The following is a 20,094-nucleotide window of genomic DNA, read 5'->3' as shown; positions in this document are numbered from 1 at the left end:
AACTGCCTCCCATCTGTCCAACTCCCATTGCCAGAAAAGGACGATGCTAGAAGGAGCCTCAAGGCTAATCTGTTTCAGTATCTTCATTTTGATTATAGAAAAGAGTGAAAAAACCCACTCAGGTTCTCACAGCCAGTCAGTGGCTGCGTTTATGGCCCTCGTCTCCCGAGCCACCTCTCTTCCCTCCGCAAATAGCCCACCTCTCAAAGCAACGGCAGAGAAGCCCATCTTCAGACCCTACTTCAGCCCTTTCGATCCACCTTGTATCTTTGCTTCATTTCAAAATCCTTCCTATTGTCGCGGCGTGGCATAGGTTTTCACTGTGTGCGGAGTAATCACTGACTTCCAGAGAATGCATTTTGGTTTGCAGAGCTGTACATCTTCCTTGATCCTTCCAGTGACTACCTACCCAGATTCCGTTCTTTCTGTGTTGAGCTTCAGGGAGTAGTTAGGGAGACTGAGGGACATGATCATTCAGCTGTCTACATAAGAAACTGTGGGACTGGAAACCCAGTGTCCTGTCCAATAAGCTAGGAACTCAACCGTTTCATCACAGATGCTTGACAATCTTTTCCCAGTTTTTGTAGCACTTTCTATTTGCCCGTCCACAGCCAGCAGCTTTCCATCCACGCATTCACGGGAAACACATTTCCAAGTCGACGCTGAGGCCTTGGGCCCCATTTCTTCCTCCCCTTACCCCAACATTTACTATTAAGAAAATATCATCATATTGAATTTAGTGAGAATTTGAATTACTATATTGTTGTTTCCCAGAAATGTGTGCATTTTAATCTTATTTCCAATTGAGGTAGGAAGGGCTTTGGAATACACATGGACCCCTCCAAGACTGGTATAAAATCAAGCTTACCGTGAAGAGGGAATGATTGTGAATGATGTTCTCATCTGCTGGGCCCACTTTCTTGACTTTTTAAATGTATGCCCCACAGTTCACACAGTTTAGGAGACTCTGGTTGGCAAGAATGACAATTCTGAGTTCTTGTTTCCTAGAGAGATATTGTCTATAGGATAGCCCTCTCATTTCTTTGAATACATCTGATTTAACAGGTACAGGAAGGCACGTATAATTCCCCTATTTAACTTTCCAAACAGTTTTGCCATATTGAACACAATGGGACATTCATGTTCAGGTTTCACACATGGGAAGCCTGAAGCCTAAGTCTCGTGGACATGAGGTATAGGACCAAGTTTATCTTCACGTTCACAAAACCATCCCATACTGATGTTGTGTGTTTGTGGGTGGTGCAAGGGGCAGGCAGCTTGAATCTTCTTAAACAAAAGTCCTTTTATTGTTCTAGCTTGGGACTTTATAAAGTGTGTTCTGGAGACTTTTGTCCTGTGGAATACTCTAAGAAAGCAAGTTTCCAATGTCAAAGACATTTGGGAAATGCTCCACACTGCATTCGCCTCTCAGAAATCCACAGCCCTGTTAGCATAGTGAAGGTCCTGGGAAGTCCCCAAATAAAGAAACCTGTTTCACTTTGTTTTTTATTTTTATTTTTTAAGAGTTTTACTTGTTTAAGTAATCTCTATACCCAACATGGGGCTTGAACTCACAACCCTGAGCTCAAGAGTTGCATGCTCTTCCGACTGAGCCAGCCAGGCATCCCCTTTTTACTTTAAATATGTGACCATAGACTATACGTGGGGGGAGGGCAGAGGTGGTGGTGGTGGTGGCAGAAATAGGGGGAGGGGGCAGATAACAGCAGCAAAGATCACCCGTTAACTAGTGATTTGCGGAGTTCCCTCTGGGAAAGGCCATTCTGTCCATTATGCTTCTATCTTAATGATTATCATCCAGTTCTGCTAAGGGCTGTGATGACTTCCAAGCACGTTCTTATCTTAACTTGAGAAAATGCTTTCTGGGTCCCTGAACAGTCCAACAATTAAATGACATGCCTCAGGAACCAGAGAGCTCACTAACAGGGGAGGCAATAACAAAAATAAGAAGATAATAATAATAGTGGATAAAACCTGAAAGTAATAAAACACTGTATGTTAACTAACTGGAATTAAAATTAAAACTTCGGAAAAAGAAAAAAAATAATTGCAGATAACATTTTGGGAGGTATTTATTATCTGCTCTGGAATGCTTAGTCACTATTCTGGCCTTTCTCAAATTCCACATTGAATACTCACAAGGAAACCCAGGAAGTGAGCATTATGATCCCCACTTCATATATGAGAAAGCTAAGACACAGCAAGTCGAACCCCCCAAAACATATGTTCTTGGCCATAACCCCTGTTTCCAGGAGCAACTTATGTGAGATTTGCCTACTGAGGAGAAAGCTGTTGGATGAGCATTAAGCTTTCCCCCATTTGAATGTGCTTAAGAACAACAAAAAGAAAGTCAAAAATTAAAATTAGTTTATTTGTATAAATTACAGAAATATGTATTTTCAAAAGCCAGAAACTGTTGGGTGTTTTTTCTTTCTATCATGTGAAAACCCTTTTTTCCAGAAGTATATTGGCTGATGACTTTATAAGAGATTGTTAATGTTTTTTCCTCCACTGGGGGACATAAATGCCTTTCCTAAACTTATTGATTCTCCCATAGAATAGCTAGTAAATTAGCTTCCAAATTCAGCAGCCACGGCAACTATAAATTCATGCTATCAGTCAACAGAAGAAATGTCAAGAATATTAAATTAAGTATTGACTTTGGGGAAGAGTATCGACTTTAATCTTATCTGCCTCCATGTTGTGGAAGATCCATCTGTGGCATTGACTTCATAAAAAATTAACCTGGAAACACAAACATAACAACGCATTGCAGCTCATGTTTCTAGAGAGAAGAACTTAAGTTACAGCTGGACGGCACTTGACGGCCTCCTGGTCCTATCTATTTTTCATAAAGAAGACTCTCTGAAATAGAATGCATCTGAATTAATAACAGAAGGTTCACCAAATCATTGTAATGAGCGGCAGGGCCAAAGTTAGAATCCAAATATTCCGACTATTAATGATGGAATCTTGCAAGAACTTTTCCCCTTAAACAAAAGGAAGAGACCATTATGAAGGTTTGTGTTCTTGACTTTTTTTTTCCTGTAGACTGCCTCTAAGAGAGAAAATGTGGGTTTTACAGCCAAACCTAGCTTAAATGTCTTAAATCTTACCTTTCCCATTTTCTAAATGGAATTACACCTTTAATATGTTTTCTATCCATACAGTTTTAGCATCTATAACATTCAGCTAGTGAGACCTACTAAGCAGGGTAATTGTGAGGATGAATTGAGGCTATTTATCTGGAGTGCCCGGTAGTTTATCTTAACCATGTGGCACGTAGTTGGTGCCTGACAAATGTAAGGTGGATATAGGATCTTTAGGGCATCCTCTTCTCAGTTGTTGACCTAAGAGCCCTACCGCTGCACTGATAGAACAAGTTAGGGGCTGCATTGCACGATAGCTAGTTGTGTGTGTGTGTGTGCATGCACGCGTGCGTGCACACGTTTGGTCCTTGCACACACCTGTTCACTTGCATGCATATTAGTGCATGTGTATGTCCAAGACTCTTGCAAGGCCATGGAAAAGGCTACAGGTCAATAGCAAATTAGTTTAATGAAAGCTCCTTACCAATTCAGTGGGCTCAATAACAGAGGGTAAGGGATAGGAAAATGCATTTGTCAAACTCCCTCAATTTCCCAAGAGAATAGAGCTGTAAAATGGAGAGATGAGATATGGAGTGTCCAGTGGCCTCCCCATCATGTCCCAACTTAATGCTTCAACATCCTTGAGGTGTTCTGGGTGGGATGGTGGGAATGGGGGAATGTATTATTGTCAAAATGATAGAATTGTTCAAACGAAATTAGAATAAGTGATCAGTCATGTAAGATATGAAACATTAGATATAGATATATTTATTGGTGCATTATAAAAAGAAAGGGTTTTTTTTGGCNCGGTGGGAATGGGGGAATGTATTATTGTCAAAATGATAGAATTGTTCAAAGAAATTAGAATAAGTGATCAGCCATGTAAGATATGAAACATTAGATATAGATATATTTATTGGTGCATTATAAAAAGAAAGGGTTTTTTTTGGCAAGATAGAAGATGTAAGCAAATCAATGAGTTCCTCCTTAAGGGAAAACTACTTCTACCGAATCCAAATTACCTGTGTGTATGTATACATATGTGCACCCACACACAAACACACAAATGTATGTTTCTGTGTATTTTTATTATTTTACATAGCGCTTACCTCCCCAGAAGGGAAGAATGGCTTCCAGAAAGCACATGATTAATGAATGCCACCGTCAGGATTAGGACTAAATATTATCATGAGTCTAAGATAGAGAGAGATCCAGGCAACCATGGAATCAGGGGAGTGGGCCCATTGATCTGATCTGTCTTGTTCCACAGGCTGCTCTCAGCATCCATGGCATGTGTGGAGGACCAATGCTGGGCTTGTTCTCTCTGGGAATCATGTTCCCATTTGTGAACTGGAAGGTAAGGATCTTGTGTGTCTCTCTATGATTCCCAGCTACAACTGAAGCCCAACTTGTTGGGATGAGCGCTGGGTGTTACATGTAAGTTGTGAATCACTCAATTCTACCTCTGAGACCTATGCTACACTGTATGTTAACTACCTTGAATTTAAATTTAAAAAAATAAGTAAAATAAAATCTCCTGGATCTACCTTTCCAATTGTTTGAAAAATAAAAATAAAATAAATAAAACTAAAGCCCAGCCATTTTCTCTCTCTTCCCATTTCTCCTTGGAAAGGCCATCTCTCTGTACCAGGAAAAAAAATGGTGGCTATTTTCCATCATAGAACTAAAGTAAACTCCTGTCTCTGACTTCAGTGAGGCCTTTCTAGAAGCAGAAAACAAGGTAAGTAAGAGAAGAACATGAAGTACCGGATGTCATGGCATCAAAATTGATTCTTTAGGGTTTAGATTGTCCTCCCTAAATTCAGGGCCCACAAAATGAAATTTAAAATATATACTGAATTCAGGAATAATTCAGGTTAAAGAAAACTTTGAAAATTTAAAACGCTATGTGAATTTCATTTTTTCCCATATTTTACATAAAATTATTACAATTAAATTAACTTAATTAACTTAAGAACGGGAGAGTAAACAATCCTGGTATATTCTGATCTTACAAGCTTATAGTATATCTTTAAGTAAATGCTAGTTGGATGACTTTAGAGAAATATAAATCAAAATGAAGATTTATTTGGAAAAATAATAACTTTAAAATAACTTAAAACTCATAATTTTCTCAATCTAACAAACTTGCTATTTTTTTTTACTTACTGCCATCCATACACTTGCATGCATATATTTTTAGAAAATCTTCAGACTACAAAAAAAAAAGAAAAAGAAAGAAGAAAGAAAGAAAAGAAAGAAAGAAATAAAGAAAACCTTCAGACTACAAAAAACCTGACTGCATAATTTTTAAATATACTTTAGGGTCCACGATGAAGCCAGAGTCACATGATCTAGCTAATTAGGTCTCTGCAGCTATCTGACCCTTGCTGACCTCTATTCCAGATAAATCTTTTGGAGCTAGGTAAGGATAAGTAGGGAGCATTTGGTAATTCGCAGGGCTTCCCTTACAGGCTTATTCGTTTTAATTAACTTTTCTGATATTGAGGTTGACAAAGATAACTATGTTTTGGGGAGATGATATGAGGGAAGGCAATATCCTGACCATGAAAAAACTAATAATGAGCTATATAACATCTTTGTCCTTCTACACATTAACCTATTATCTGTGTTAGTGAACTGTGGTCCTTCTATTTAGTTCAGAAAACCACCTTGGTCGAGGTAGAGGAAAGTAAACATTACAAATTTGAGCCACCTCCCACCTTGTCACTGGCCATGGCAGATCCTATTAACCAGTCACTCCTAATCTTCCCACAGAATGTGGATGCAAACCCAGAATCCTTCTCAGGTTGGCTTTCTAGGCAGCTACCATGAATCACTGACGTCTGAACCTCCCGCTGAAATCCATTCACCCTTTACTGGTAGGCCAGGGGAAGCAAACCACACCTCAAGCTAAATCAAGCCAGCAACCAGTTTTTGGTATGGCCTGCAAACTTAAAACGGTTTTGACATTTTTAAATGGTTGGGAAAAAATTAAAGAACAGTATTTCATGACTCACAAATATATGAAAATTCACATTTCAGTGCCCATTAATACTTCTACTGGTCATAGTCACTCTCTTCTGTTTATGTATTGTGGAAGGCTGTTTTTGTGCTATAGGGCAGAACTAAGTAGTTGTGACAGACATAGGATGGCCCACAAAGCCTAAAATATTTCCTAGCTGGCTGTTTGTAATACAAGTTTGTGGATCCCTGGTCTAGACCAAGGCACAAGTATTTGAATCACATGCATTACTTTAGTTTCCCCAAACAGTAATGAACAAAACATTCTGGTCCTATTATCAAAAGTCCTTTCCTGAATAGAGAAACTAACAAGTTATTTTCTCTCACAGAGAAGGCTCGGCTGTCCAGCAGAGGCTGGGAGCATCCAGGTTTTATTTTCCAGTCCTGGTCACTGCTAGACCACTCTGTCTCCTAGACAGGAGACATGACTCAACCACTCATTGACTTTTCACTGTTTATCAAGGAATATAATCCTTAAATGACAAGACTAGTAAATATGCTTGCTGGTACTTAGACTCAAACGAAAAGCTCCAAGCTTGTGAGTCAGGGTCTCTGCACGAATCACTTGGAAAGAGATATGGGAGAAAGAATTCCTATATAACAGCTTATCGCTATCAGTGAAAAATGACCACATTGTCTCCAGTTCCTGAGGTTTTCCCAAACTTCTGAGATTCTTCTGCTGAGAACTGAGGTCTCAACATGTTCTTCCCCACACCCAGTTTTGAGATATAACTGGCATATGGCACTGTGTAAGTTTAAGAAGTATAGAATAATGAATTGACATATATATTGTAAGATAATTACCACATTAAATTTACCATCATCTCATACAGATAAAAAAAGAAAAAGAAAAAAATATTCTGTGTGATGAGAACTTTTAGGATGTCTCTCTTAACTTTCGTATGTGTCATAGAGTGGTGTTATCTACAGTCATCGTGTTGTACATCTCCCAACAGATTAAATGGTAAGAAAAAACTAAAAGGAGGGGGGAAATTTCCAGCTAGAAATCTAAAAATAGTGACCATTATGACATTCTCCAATGTTTCATTTAAAGAACAAGTGACTCCTAAGGAAAACTGCTTTGTGAGAGTTGGAAAGAAGGCAGTTTGGGGGGGCTGTTTCCAGCCCATGTGGCCAAGACTTGGGGTGGACAATAAGAATCTCTGAGGCACGGACTCCACATCTCGTTTTGCTTTCAACAGCTTTGTCAAATCTCTCCTTAACTTTTTCTTTCCCTTCCTCAAGGGTGCATTAAGTGGCCTTCTGACTGGAATCACCTTGTCATTTTGGGTGGCCATTGGGGCCTTCGTCTACCCTGCACCAGCCTCCAAGACGTGGCCCTTGCCTTTATCCACAGACCATTGTGTCCCATCAAATGTGACAGAGTCAGTGCCTACAGTGCTACCGAGCAGGTATGTGGAACTTGAAGACGGTGTTCGGTCCCAGGGAGTGGGTAACCGGGTTAGAGGAAGACGCATTCTCCAGGGATACGTCCGACAAGCCAGATCTTGCTTTCCTGTGAGAATCCCGCCGGGCAGTGCCCAGCCTTGAAGAGTGTTGTGCAGGGCTGTTGAATGTTAAGCAGATATCCATTACCCTGCATGCCGGGGTTCACAAGAGTGAACTCAGCAAAAGCGTTAATCGGAAGTCTAAGTGCAAAACAGGAGAAGTAGTGGAGGGTTGGAAAATAGGTGGGTGGATATGAAGATCAGAGATGGCACCCTTGAAAGAGTAAAGGGCCTGAGTAGAATAGGTTTGTGAGCAATGAGGAGAATAGTTATGGACACACTGAGCTGGGAGCACTGCTGTGAGCTGGCAGCTTCTAGATCAAACTAAACTGGGCTTAGCAGAGGACTTTGCTTCTATTTATGGCTGGAATAGGTCATTTAAGATACCAAAATACAGGAGATAACATGGTGTAGGGAGAAGACCATGGCCTTTGAAATCAGAAACGCCTATGATTGGATGTGGATTTTACCATTTATCCACTCTATGTCTGCACAAGTTAGTAACTTGTCACTTCTTAAATTTTCAAGAGTCTTTGAAAAAAAAAATGAGGGTAATAATCTTTACTCTGCTGGTGTTTTGAAAGGATTAAATGAGAGAAGATATATATAGCTTGTAGCACTGTCCCCGACTTTAATAAATGCACATCCTCACACTCTCATTGTTTGTAAAAACAAATCTAAGGAATTTGGGATAGCTCCTTAACTCTACATATCAGGTGGAAAAATTATTATGGGCTGTGCTAGAGGATGAAGTAGGTAGAGATGCTTCCTAGAACTGTCCTGACTACATAGTCTATGAGCACTCCGTTGCTTCCATTTGTCTCTGAGTTTCATTTAGTTTAGAATAATTCCTTTCCATAAATCTTACAAATAATACCAACCTATTATAGTTCCCAAGTCCACCATGTTTCTTCTCTCCTGCCTGTGCTTTTTGTATCCTTTTTTCTTAGAGTGCTAAATCCTGGCTCTATCTACCTTCCTTGCTTGATTATCTACGAATTAGTCTTTAAAATAAGCTCAGATATTATCTCACACTTAAGCCTGGGTTTGATACTCTTTTTAAGTGTTCCCAGAATCCTTTGCTCCTATTCCATGGAGGTTTCCTTTATGATTGCCCATTAGCTCCTCTATGTAGACGTTGTGGCTTACTCATCTTTTTATCTCCAATATCTTTCACAATTCTTGGCACTAAATCTGGGCTTAATAAATGTCTAAAGAATGAATAATGCAAAAGAAATGGGAGGCACCGTCCTCATAATTTAGTATCTATAGGGCAATATTTGTAATGCCAGGATGGGCCGGATGGATACAATACAAAGTGAAACTAGACTACAATTGATTCTTTAAAAAAAAAGAATAACCAAGTGGCGAAAAATTAAAGTGTTGGAATTTTGAGAAATGCCAGGCCCTACAATGAACCGTCAGCGGTCAGTCCTCTACAACACTGTGGATCATAACGTCAGAACTCATGGAACTCTGACACGTGCTATTGTCGTCCACAGACCTGCCATTGCCGACACCTGGTATTCGCTCTCCTACCTTTACTACAGTGCAGTGGGCTGCCTAGGATGCATTGCCGCTGGAATAATCATTAGCTTCATAACAGGTTGGTTACATAGATGCCTCTCTCTGGGGCCAAGGAAGACATGGGCTAGTCTCATGCACTGGAGGACTCAGTGGATGGCTTCCTGGTGTGATTTTGGATCCACTGCAAGAAGCCCTTCTTCCCAGACATATATCTACTCTTTCCAAGCTGATACGCAAAACCATCCTCCTGAAGATCATATACATATCATTATTAATATATATAACATATATTTTAATTAATTATTTATTTTTTATTTTTAAGAATTTTTAAAGATTTTATTTATTTGAGAAAAAGAGTGAGAGAGCACGAGCAGGGGTTGGGGGAGGGGCAGAGGGAGAGGGAGAAGCAGACTCCAAGTTGAGCAGGGAGTCTGATGTGGGGTTCCATCCCAGGACCCTGGGATCATGACCTGAGCCAAAATCAAGTGTCAGATGTACAACTGACTGAGCCACCTTGGCAGTCCCACAATATCTATTTCATAAAGATTAGATATGTTTTATAACCTACATAAATATGTGCCTAGTACATAGAAAGCACTTGCTAATAAATAAATGTTATTAAGAGTAATACAATTCTATTAGGTTGAATGTCTTTTGACAGAGTGACATAGTGTCAGGGAATGTATCATTTAAACTTCAATTTGGAGCTTTAGGAATCTATATTTTTGTTATTTTTAGAAAGAAATTTGAATTTGGAAAAAGCTTGTGGACAGGCACAGTGTCTGGTACATAGGAAGAATGTGATCAAGGTTATAATCACTACTCCGCTACCCCATGGACGGACATTTAGACTAAACTGGCTATTGAATTGAAGACAGCCATCGAACAAGATTGGGTATTTGTGAACAGTTATCATTATACCAACATTTACAAAGGTTTTAGTCAGGGAATACTGTCAGCCTTTAAATCCTGGTTTGAATGTCAATGTGACTGACTCGTACTCCACAGCAGGGTTTGAAGGGATGGGGCATTGGACAGGTACGTTTTAATGATTGGAAAGGAGGTGTGAGGAAAGTCTAGACTGGCTGGAGGGAATGGGGAGGTATTGCTCATTCAGAATGCTGGGGTGGAATGAAGAAGAGTAAAAATAACGTTTTTAATTTTACAAATGATGACTCTGATGACCTCCAATATATTTGATGTGGCTGAAAAACCAAGAGTTTTCCTAAAGGAAGAAATTATGATTCCTGCTGTCCCCCGCCGGTGACCTACCAAAGGATAAGAGTAGAGTTTTCCATAATCCGTATTTAAAAATAAATATGGTGTCTCTGCTTAACTCTGTGTCTGTGAGTTTGCCTGACCTGAAAGTTCCTGGATATTTAAAAACTATCCCCCCACTCACATCGAGCAGTTACCAATTTCTGTCTATTAACCAGTCAGGCCTATTTTCACCCTTATCCTAAGAAGTGACTTAATTAGTAAGTATACAATGCTTAAATCCTTATGGAAGCCTTGGAAGCACGCAATCACCTCATCCGTCTGTCCTTACGTTAATAGGTCACCAGAGCGGCAAGGATATTCAACCGCTGCTAATTAGACCAGTTTGCAATTTATTTTGCTTTTGGTCTGAGAAATACAAAAGGCTGTGCTGGTGTGGTGTTCAGCATGACAGTGGGACGGAGCAGGTGAGCTGATGTTTGAACTTCTGAAAAACACAGGAGCTCAAAGGGATTCCCTTGATGCCCATTTAAACCATCCGCAAACGTGGGTGTGAGAAAGGAAGACAACGAATGTTACAACCCGAATCTAGTTTCAACTTCAGTTACCCAGCTAATTAGCTTCTGAGCATAGAAATGTATCTTTGGGGTGAATTGTTGGCACTGCAAGCGATCAATTTCCAAAATTCCTTTTAACCCTTCTGGGGGTGAAGTCTAGGAAAAATATAACAATGAACTTAAGAAATAGCAGGAAGATCAGTAAGAGAAGGAAGGGAAGAATGAAGGGGGGAGTAAACAGAAGGGGGAAAGAACCGTAAGAGACTATGGACTCTGGGAAACAAACCGAGGCCTTCAGAGGGGAGGAGGGTGGGCGACTGGGATGGGCTGGTGATGGGTAGTAAGGAGGGCACATATTGCATGGTGCACTGGGTGTTACACGCAAATAATGAATCATGGAACACTACATCAAAAACTAAGGATATACTGTATGGTGACTAACATAACATAATAAAAAATATTATAAAAAAAAGAAATTAAAAAAAAAAGAAAAGGAAAGCAATAAAACAGGGGGCAACTGCCTAATATCATGGTGAAAAGCATAGTCTTGAGAGCCAGCCCTGGAGAGAATCCCGGTTCCGTGTCTTACTTGCCTTGGGTAAATTGTTTCACCTCTTCGAACTTCAACTTTTACCTGGGAACCGGGAGATCGTTCAGTGCCATCGTGGACACAGACATCTCTAGCTCCGTGAATGTAAATACAGGGTCAGATTGACTGGGGGAACTTCTTAGGTAGAGAAGCAGCAGAATGCCCACCTTTCCTATCCACTGAGAGCTGTGCTTAGACCAGGCGGGGCTAGAGACATTACCCAAGTATCATTAGGGTCAGAACAGCCAAAGACCACCAGGAACAGCCCTGTGCTCAGACCAAATTTGACTTATTGACTTGAAGCTGCTGGGGGTGGGGGTGGAGAGCATACCAGGGAAGCAGGCAATGCCATCCTTAACAAGAGGGATTCTGGACATGACTTTTGTAAGGTTTGGGTTCCCATTGAAGGATTCTGATAGGAGTCTAAGGGAAGCTGAGAATGAAAACAAAGCTATCTGGGGCCCATTTGGTAAGAGAGCAATAATCTCTTAGTGTTGTTATGGCATTTGACAACAGTAGGACCTTGGGAGATGTAATGTTTCTTGTTAAGTTTGCAAACGGTCTTATCTATGCCTGACCTCTCAGCCTCATTAAGTGCAGGAGTGTTTTTTTGTTTTTTTTTTCTTTTCTTAGTTACGGCTTATTAACATTCTTTCAGTTTTAGACGTTTTATTCTCTTAGTACTCTAGAAGACAAACTCTTCGCCCATATCACATCACCTAGGTTGTTGGTCGTTCTCCTTCCTCCAAATACCATCATAACATGTATATGAAGTAAAGTTGAGCGTAATAGTTACTGGAGTAAGGACAGCACCATCTTGACAGGCGTTCAGAATGTGAAGGCAATCTATTCTTCTGAGAAAGCAGCTGATGCAGCACTGTATTGTTTGGATAAATGGATTTTTGAGGAAGTTCTAGAAGTAAATAATCAAGGTATTTACTGATTTACAGACTTATGTTCCTAGGCAAGAGTTTCCTGGAATGAATGATAAATCTTGTTGATAGAAGCAGCTTCTGTTCTCAAGGCTGAGCTGAGAGGGGGAGGGAGCACTTAGTGTGTCATTCATGAGCTCCTTTTCTGAAGAATGACACTAGGCAGCTTCTGGGGGAGTCTGCCTACAGGTTCCCCCTTATGATCAAGAGGCCCGGCTCTTCACAGGAAATAAGGGCACCCCCACCATCTGAGACACAGGTTTGTCTTTCCTCAGGAGATGAGACTACTACCTTACAGGGTTACTTTACTAACGGAAAGATATACAATATTCATCTCTTCACACAGCACAAGATATATTGCGAATGCTCAAGAAATTGTTCCTTCTGTTTTTATTATCTTTAGAAATAGTACCTACATGGACTTAGTCATCATACTCATCAATCAAGAAATGCATTTTTTTTATATTTACATTTCATTTGATTTGATATCTTATCATTCGATCATATCCTATCATGTGAGGGGGAGGTGCTCGGCAAGATTCTCTCCGTGTGACTTAGAATACAGCAAGATAACTCCCTAATATGTATCTTTTCATTTTCCTTAGGAAAACCTTGAGAATGGCAGTTTCTGGAAACAAGGGGCTGAATCTGTCTTACAGAATGGACTCAGGGAAGAAAACCCGGTCCATATTCCAGGCCATGATCCGAAGGACAAAAGCTACAACAATATGGCGTTTGAGAAGATTACCTATTTCTAACGCATGCATGCAAGTACAACACACACACACACACGCACGCACACAAGCACACACACAGACACATAATCTGCATCCTGCTTGCCAGTTGGTTTGTACATGTATGGAGTTGTCACTGCTAGAAGGAGGGATGTCTAATGTCTATTTATACTTATTTATAAATACAAATAAAATGACTGTTCCCCTGGATATTCCCAGGATATTCTTTGGAAGACCCCAACTTTCAGGTGAGAAGAAACAGCCCAGTCTTAAATGCCCTGGCAACTTCATCCTGGGTTAAATTAGGACTGGCCGTCACTGCAGTGCAAAGGGTCAGTCCCTTTGCTTTACGTCCTATTAAACTTCAAGGTGTTTTGTTTTGTTTTTTGTTAGTTCTCGAACCATCACGTATCTTGGAGTTCACAGGCAGAATGTGGAAGAGGGTATGCATATTAAATGCTTCTCCATCACTGCTGATAAGATGAAGGCGTGCCATCCACCCCGACCCCCATCTCTCGCGTGGATGGAGACACATTTCACATCACCCCACACCGCGGTTGCAGTTGGAACACTTAACTGCCATTAGCCCCCTCACCCTGCGCCACCCACACCCCATAGCTTGAATTCCTCTTCCAGTCATTCCTGCTCCTACAGCTGTCCTGACCAAGCCTTAGGAATAATTTTGCTCAGCACAGGAGACGGACTGGTATATCTAGTTAGCGCAACAATCATAACTGAACGCACTGCTCCCTTGGGCTCTTGGTGTCATAGGTCTTTCCTTCTATCATCTTACAAAGAAAAATTGATTCTGCTCAACAGAAGTCTAGAGTCTTTCCCCAGGGCCGAGTAAAGAGGATCAAGGAATGTCCTATAGGAGGCTGTTAGGAAAGCATTGTGGAAAAGAAGCTCGCAAATAGCTTACCAGCCCAGAGATTTCACTAGCCAGGGGGTCTTTGGCGCAAAATACCTCGGCCGCAGGATTTACGCTATACTGATTCAGCTCTGAGGAGCAAGCTTAATGTGTTCCATCAGGCTAAGGTGACAGAAGAAAAGATTTAAAGTGTTTCATTCTTGAAAATAATTTTTTAAGTTCTGGAGTAAGAGGAAACTATAGAACAAAAGTTGTTTATAAAAAATGGAGAGGCAGTGAAAGCTTTTTGGAAGAAGCAATGAAACAAAATCCTTAAAAAGTAAAAAAAAAAAAAAAAAAAGAACTGGTGCCACAGGGGCTAGATCTGAGGGAAGATAGTAGGAATAAGCTGGCGTCTCAGTGTCAGGTACATTAGGGCAGGTGTTAGATATTTATTTTGGTGCCCAGGAAAGAGCAAAAGGCCTAGTAATAGTATGTCAGAAAAATAAAAAAGAAATGGTCCGAATGAGCAAGGATAAGAAGCCCCAAAGGCTATGTTGTTTCAATGTAATCTGGGAGAAAACCTTAAAAGAAACATGAGATAGGGAAAAAAATTATGTAATTAGTATTTGTTATCAGGGAGAGAAGATAGAAAGATGATGGGGGGAAAAATCAATGAAGGAATGAAAAAAACAACTGGCGTTCATGAGCCACAGCCCAGAGCTTGCCTTCTCTCCCTCCACTCTCAATGGGAGAGGAGAATAGAGGGGGGAAAAGAGAGAATTGGATTGTGGCTTATAAGGGAGATGAGAAAAATACATTTGGAAAAAGGGGAAAGAAGTAAAAAAGTAAAAAATATGTTTGGAAAAATATCTGAAAATGGGAAGGAAAAAAATTATGAAAATGAGAAATGTCTAAAAACAATTTTTGAGGTCCAGCAAGCTAATGAAGGTGTTGATCTAAGGATTTGCAAATTGAAAGGTGCAATTATTTTCCAAATGATTTAATAGTTAGGACATCCCTATGAATTAGAATTTCGAGACTATATTAGGTGAATGTTGAAATCTGGGCCAAACCTCATTGGTTTAGTTAATATCTTAGGACCAGGAAGGGAAGAAACAACTCTGAGAATGAGAATTTGATAAACAGTAGCCATTAGATGTGTGGTTTCCTGCCCCTCTCCCCACCAGGGAAATACTTTATTGACAAATTACCCATTATTCACTTTAAGGAAAAGATCAATCAGTTACCACCCCTGCATCCTGCCTTCTCAGCACACCCTGTCAGAGATTCTAATGGCAAGAGCATGGACGGACAGCAATCCCTGAAGGGTGTCTGAACTGATCAGTGGCCACTCAGGCATAGAGAGCACATCACAGTCTGATTTTGAGCTGACAGCTTCGCCCCCGGGAGGTCCACAGAGGCCTGCAAGACGACCCGGTCTCTGCAGCTAAGAACCAGCATGGGGCTGCCCCTCCAGACACACCAGGCACGGGGGACCCGGGTGAGAGACACACTGCTGGGGTATATATGTATGGAATACATTTCAAGATTTTGAACTTTCACTTGGAATTACATGAAAACAGAAGGTACCACATAATTCTTGATTTTATTCACAAATTGTTCTCACAAATTATCCCACAAATGTTTCACTGGGACAGCACTTTCCCCAGAAAGTTTTTTAGGACCCTTCTTTTTTTTTCTTTTTTTTAGTCACTAATTCTCTTACCTGGAGTGTTATCAAATCATAAAATGACTTACAAATGGCAGATATTATTATTATCATTATTATTATTATAAAAATGGCTCTGCCTTCTCTCATGTAATGGAACCTATGACATTACGAGTTAATATTTTGAGTGCTTGTAGGGATCCACATAGGGATCCCTCCTCATTCTTCCTAGTTGAACAAACATGCGAAAATCTAAGGCTTCAAGTAGAGCGCAGATGGGAGTTCCAGGGAAAAACCATCTTCCGCAGCGTCCAGGAACCACATCTGTTGTGTGGCTGAACGAAAGGAACCGTGAAGCATGGTCGTGTGTTCAACTCCTGGGCTGTGCACACCTCTCCTGCCCTCACTCCTTCCTAGGAGCATCAGCTCAGACTCCTGTCAAGGTTCCCAGGGCAGTATAAGATCTGTCCAGTGCCAAGTTCAATCCAAGCCACGGAAATGGCTTAAACCTGTGGCTGATTTTGCCACGGAACGACCAGGGAGATTCTCAATAAATGGGCTATGAATAATGAGTTCTAGGGTGGCCTAAAACCTGCCAAACTTAATGACGGTCTCCATCTTTTACAATCAATCACAAATATTGGTAAAAATGAAATGCAAGGACCTCAGTTGTCTCTTTCATTCATTCTGAGGAGTTCGTTTGGAGAACTGATACTTTCTTTGTTACCATTTGGAGCAAGAAGCACAGCTTATTCACCGAGGGGTCAGACTGGAGGCAGACAGCAAGGTCTGACATAAATTATCTCGGGAATTCTTGGGCAAAGCTTTCTAAAGTTTTGTTTATTACAAATTAAAAGGAGCAAAAGTGGCCCCTACTTAGTAGGGCTGTTGCGAGGATTTATAAAGGGAAATCTATCAACTAGTTAGTGCGGCGACTGGCCCCCGTGAAACATACTTGTTAGTCTGCAGTGTATGAAGAAAGTGACGCTCCTGACAGTATTCATTGTCGGTTACACTGGTTCACTGTTTCTCTTTAATTTTCAAGATACTGGCTTAGCATATGAATTACGGAAGCAGTTTAAGAATTAACAAGAACAAGATAACATTAAGCTATAAACTACAAGTCATGCCATGAATTTCCAGACAGTAGCTTTTTTTTAAAGGCAAATTTAAATAAAATATGATTTTTCAGGGAGCAACTTTTCTAAAGGTCCGCAATTCTTGAAAAAAAGAAAAAAACCCACTGTTATAAAGACAGACAAATTTATTACTGAAAAATGCAATATTCACATTTATGATTTGTTAAGTATTACGTTTGTACACGTAAACGGCATCTCAAGCCTTGTGTACAACTCTGCACATTTAACAGCGATTGTGATTTTCCAGACGACAACAGAAGGGGTGAGGGCTTTTCCCTTGCTAATTCAAATAATATTTCTTGAATAGAAATTTCACTCTTTTGTGATTTTATGGGGTTCTAGCATTTCACTTTAAAGAGAAAAAAAAAAAGAAAGAAGCCACACACCGGGGGGCTTGCAAACAATATTTCAAAGAGAATATTACTGAAATATCTTTATGGTATAACAATCTTACTTAAACATTCTTACAAAGATCAGATCAGTGAATAGAAAAAAATAGAACAGTTTCCTTTCAATTGTTCTCCTAGAAATAAATTGTCTCAAAACATTACAGAAAGTTTAGCTCTCTATGTATACATTTGTATAGTTAGAAATCTCATGTGCAGAATCTCAGTATTCCCAGGTAGCTGGGTTTACTGTAAAGTTAGCCTCTTTAACCCAACATTAATAACCTTGAAGTATAATTTATTTCCAAACAACTAAAATATAATTGATGTTACCAATGATATTAAAATGATACAAAATTTTAATCAAGTGTAACTTGTAATTAATACTCATCTAATGGGTTATTTTTATTTGTAATTCTTGGAAAGAGTTAATGCTATTATTTCTTCCTCCATTCCAATCTCCTGACCATATCAATCTAGATTTGCAGACACCTATGTGAATAACAAAGACTCATAAACCCACTTTTCTAATACTGTACTTCTGGTATTTGAAATATCAGCTCTTCAGAAGACAGAGTTAAACATATAAATATTTGGCTACTTAATCAACATGGCCCTTACTTGGGGTGTCCGGATATCAGTGGCTCTCTCATTATATTCTCATGATGAATTAGAAAAATAATTCTACTCTCTCATGGAAATGTTAGTTGATAATATTTCTGTATATTAGTGTGAAATTTAAGATGATTTTTTTCTATTTCCAGATTTTATGTCTTTTTCATAGAGTCATGAAATACTAAATTTAATGCTGTAGTTATAACAATGGCTTGACTTTAAGAAAAATGTCTGTAGGATGAGCATAGATATAGAATTGAGATACATAACAATTTTAATTATTTCTTTTAAAAGTAAGTTCAGATTGAAGTGTATTTAAATGATCAATGTGAATATTTTCTACAGGTTAGGAGCAGGGTGCAAAATAATTATCCACTCTAAAAGCTTTTATAGAAGCCTAATTGATTTAGTCTGGTCTACCAAGTCACCAAGTAAACACATGTCAAAATAAGTTTTGACATACTATATAACATGACTTCTTCTATGTATTTTGGATAATGCCTATATTTGGGCTGCTCAGGGGTTCAGGGCACACATACACACACCCACACCCACACACACTCAGAAGTAACCATGAAGAGGATTTTATGACTTAATACAATAGGCCACTATAAATCAAGAAAAGCAATATATAATGGTGATGTCTTTTATGGGCCTTGGCCTATTTGTCCTCAGGAATTTTCAGAAACAACCATTCATCTCTTTTTTAAAAATGTTAAAGCAATTGTGTACGCAGGAGTTTTGAACATCCAGTTCCCCATTACAGAATCTGCTTTGACATACTTAAAAAGCTAAAAATAATTTCATGTAGTATATTGATTCAATGCCCTAATGTAATTACCACATAAGAAAATCAATGAGCAATCCACAAATTGCTTATTTATACCAGCATAAGATGGTCAGCAGAATTTGTAGAGGCAATGTAATTGCTTGATTTGCAAACATCATAATGGTTTATGTACCTTTATTGTTAACTCTTTTCAAGAATGCTGACCTTAAAATTTTATTCAATCTGTTTCAACAGAGCAAATCTTCCTTAAATTGGCTTTAAAACTTCTAATGAGAGTGTGGAAGGAATCCTTAACGATTAACAATCTACTGTATACAATTTGATTTGCAGAGGAATTGCAGACAGTAGAAAGAAAAAAAAATCAACATTTAAGTTCATCTGGCTAAATATGCAGTTACAACATAATTTCTCCTTTGAAGAACAAAAAATGGTTGGAGAAATCCACTCTGTCTCTTACCCAAACTTCCTCTTCAATTACAGGACTCCCTAGGTCTTCCCTCGCTGAAAAATACAATATGGAAGCCGATAGCCACACATCCTAGGAAGATAAAATTGCACATATTTTTAAGGGCATTTTCATCTTCAGCATTGAAAATCGAGATGTTTATTCTTTGGCTGGAGTTGTCACTGAAGTCTAAGCTTACCATATTTAGCTTCGTAATCTTAAAACAGGTAAGAAAAAAAAAACAAGGAGAACAAAAACTTCATTTCTCTGAATGTTAAAGGATGAACGAAATTGCAGTTGTTTTTCAGTCAGAAAGAAAGCTGGGTGTGTGCACAGCAGAGTCTGAAATAGGATTTGCAAAGCAGACGTTTTTTGCTCAGGTAGGAAAGTCCCTAAGGCCCTTCCACCATCCCCCAAACATTGCTTCAACAATTAACTTTGCCATCAGGTTTCTGGTCACTCAGTTCCCTTCTTCTCACTTAATGAAAAGTGGGAAAAGCCTGCTCATACTACTTGTTAGAAAGATAATAAACTTAGCCTAATGTGGGGGCCCTGGCTGCCTCAGCAGTAGAGTGTGTGGTTCTTGATCTCGGGGTTGTGAGTTTGAGCCTTATGTTGGGTGTAGAGATTACTTAAAAAAAAATCATCATTAAAGAACAAAACAAAACACTTAGCTACTGTGTTCACCTGGTAGTGTTGAGTGGCATGGACACTGACGGATGATTATAAAGGATTTGAGGCAGTATGAAAATCACATGGGGCTAGCCATCCATATGACAATTATATTTTGTGGGGACTATCTAAATAGATCTCATAAAATTTTGCTTTCCAACTAATAATTTAGGAAAATTTTGCCTTCTGAGAGCAAAGAAACTGTTTTCCCCCCACACAGAGAGAATTAAGATGAATACTCTGAGGAAGTCAATATTGGGCCTGTGTCTGGAAATTTGACTCCCTTCCGTCTTAGAGAAAGAAACAACATCCACACAGCTTACTCTCTG

General features: G+C 39.5%; 1 protein-coding gene across 1 annotated transcript in view; it reads left to right on the top strand.

The window, feature by feature from the left end:
* Positions 1–13,394, top strand: part of SLC5A12 (solute carrier family 5 member 12) — a 45,311-nt gene extending 31,917 nt beyond the window's left edge. The window contains exons 11-15 of the mRNA XM_002926368.4: positions 4,378–4,464; positions 7,377–7,543; positions 9,142–9,245; positions 10,724–10,851; positions 13,068–13,394. Of these exons, the coding sequence (XP_002926414.1) occupies positions 4,378–4,464; positions 7,377–7,543; positions 9,142–9,245; positions 10,724–10,851; positions 13,068–13,220 (639 nt within the window). The 3' untranslated portion in view covers positions 13,221–13,394. The remainder of the gene's footprint in view (positions 1–4,377; positions 4,465–7,376; positions 7,544–9,141; positions 9,246–10,723; positions 10,852–13,067) is intronic.
* The last annotated feature ends 6,700 nt before the right edge of the window (positions 13,395–20,094 follow it).

Source organism: Ailuropoda melanoleuca, chromosome 16 (genome assembly GCF_002007445.2).
Source record: "Ailuropoda melanoleuca isolate Jingjing chromosome 16, ASM200744v2, whole genome shotgun sequence".
NCBI lineage: Eukaryota > Metazoa > Chordata > Mammalia > Carnivora > Ursidae > Ailuropoda > Ailuropoda melanoleuca.
The sequence above is the reverse complement of the archived record's forward strand: the minus strand, read 5'-3'. Positions and strand labels throughout refer to the sequence as shown.